Genomic DNA, 2274 nt, shown 5'->3' with positions numbered 1-2274 from the left:
TATGAGACTCAAGTACCACAGCTATAAATGTTGACCATGTCTGTTTTTATCACTATATGAGACTCAAGTACCACAGCTATAAATGTTGACCATGTCTGTTTTTATCACTATATGAGACTCAGGTACCACAGCTATAAATGTTGACTATGTCTTTTGGGAAAGATTTAACAATGTAATGACATTTCTAAATCATTCTTAAAAGTTCTGCACAAGATATCACATACTAGTTGTATCTAAAGCATTTCTATAATTACATTCAAAATCAGGCCTGGTGGCCAGGGCGGTCGAGATCAAAACCCATTACCAAACACGCTCACTCTTCACCTGTGAGTGCGTTATAAATTGAAGATCAATCCTACTAATTGTTGACTACCTGCTTTTCCTCTAGTCTAACACTTAAAAATTATGGAAAGCTATCCCTTGAGCAGCTTTCCATGAAATGCAACAACAACAACAAGAAAAGAAAACATCCAAAAACAAAGTTATAAGTTTCCATTTTGAGAAGTATGGTTGCATATTTCAAGCCAAAAATTTACAAATGTGTTAAAATTGAGTATTTTTCAACAGCTTCAGCTTACATGTTGATCCACTGCTGGCCCCAGTTCTAAGAACTCTCCAACATTGACCTTAGTACTGAAAGTGAAGTTCTCTCTTGTAATGTTTGTGATCCCATTTCGTTGCAGGTACTAGAAAACACCAACAGATACAGTTGTAAAACTTACAGTTCAATGTTTTACTTTTCTACTTCTTAGTTTCTATGTAGGCTGTGTTTAAGGCTGTTGGATATACAACACTGTTTAGCTTAATATTTATTATTTAGTTTATTTAGTGATTTAATATTTAATGATTATTTAATTTTCATAACAAAAGAGTTAAAAGTTAATTATTTTAAAAGTAATAGTTATTACAAGTTCATTATGTAACTCTGTACGAATCGTGAATCGTACGTTGTGTATGTAGTTTTATTGTTGTACTAGGCTTTAGTAATATTGTTCATGTCATCTTACTCAAAGCTTCCAAGTTTTTTACTTATTTGTAATATCGTTGTTACTAGATATTTCTAGATTTTTCTGTCACGTGTTACAAATACATACAGATAGAGCAAGTTAAGGAAGATAGATACTTAGTGAAAGAAAACGTGAAGTTAGCCAGCATGCGAGTGATTAGCCATAACGGGGACGATATCTTAAAGTGAGTTTCACAGTTGAACAGAGTTAAGAAAAAATAATGTATTTTTATAAAAGAGTGTTCTAAAGTAACTGAACCAGCCTGTGTAGACTTTTAATGGAAAAAAAAATATTTAAAACTCTGGATACAAGTGTGGTAACCAACAAAAGAAGTGAAGTCAGAAAACATTAAGTTAGTGAAAGTGAAATTAAACTCCATGATAGTTAGTTTAGCCATAACGGACAATATTTTAAAGTTAGTTTCACAGTATAACAGAGATAAGGAGAATAATTTGTCTTTTCAAAGGGTGTTCTAAAATAATTGAACCTGTCTGTGTGGACTTTGATGAAAAAGAGACAATTATTTAAAGTTTGAGATAGAACTGTGGTACCCCAAGGGGTAACGTAAGTGAATTTATCACAGATTGTATAATAAGAAATAAAGCAAAGAAAAATAATTTCTATTGTCCATTGGATTCTAAAGTAATTGAATCAGCCTATGTGGACTTTTGACAAGAAAAGATAATTATTTAGAGTTTTAGATACAACTGTGATATCCTATAGTGTAAACAGTTCTTTTTACATAGTTTCACTTGTTTTCAATATATTATTTTAAAACAAGTGGATTGTGTGCTGTCCGTTTATTGTTTCAATTTATTGCCAACAAATCACAGACATCTACTTTGAAATAATTCCAGCTCACATATACAAAACCCTGACAAAGTTTGTGATGCTTAAGTTATATGAATGTTAAGTATAGACTGCTTTTAAAGCTAATATCCTAAGGTTATATAAATGTTAAGTAAAGACTGCTTTTAAGGCTAATATCCTTAGGTTATATGAATGTTAAGTATAGACTGCTTTTAAGGCTAATATCCTAAGGTTATATAAATGTTAAGTATAGACTGCTTTTAAGGCTAATATCCTAAGGTTACATGAATGTTAAGTATAGACTGCTTTTAAGGCTAATATCGTAAGGTTATATGAATGTTAAGTATAGACTGTTTTTAAGGCTAAGATCCTTAGGTTATATGAATGTTAAGTATAGACTGCTTTTAAGGCTAATATCCTTAGGTTATATGAATGTTAAGTATAGACTGCTTTTAAG

At 31.1% G+C, this 2274-nt stretch overlaps 1 protein-coding gene across 1 annotated transcript in view; it reads right to left on the bottom strand.

The window, feature by feature from the left end:
- Positions 1-686, bottom strand: part of LOC106476107 (bromodomain adjacent to zinc finger domain protein 2B-like) — a gene marked incomplete at both ends in the record, with an annotated part of 18372 nt that extends 17686 nt beyond the window's left edge. Inside the window, one exon of the mRNA XM_022380059.1 lies at positions 579-686. Coding sequence (XP_022235767.1) covers positions 579-686 — 108 coding nt within the window. The remainder of the gene's footprint in view (positions 1-578) is intronic.
- Between the last annotated feature and the right edge of the window lie 1588 nt (positions 687-2274).

The sequence above is a fragment of the Limulus polyphemus genome, unplaced genomic scaffold (assembly GCF_000517525.1).
Source record: "Limulus polyphemus unplaced genomic scaffold, Limulus_polyphemus-2.1.2 Scaffold9813, whole genome shotgun sequence".
NCBI classification, from domain to species: Eukaryota; Metazoa; Arthropoda; class Merostomata; order Xiphosura; family Limulidae; genus Limulus; species Limulus polyphemus.
This window is presented reverse-complemented; position numbering and strand designations above follow the sequence as displayed.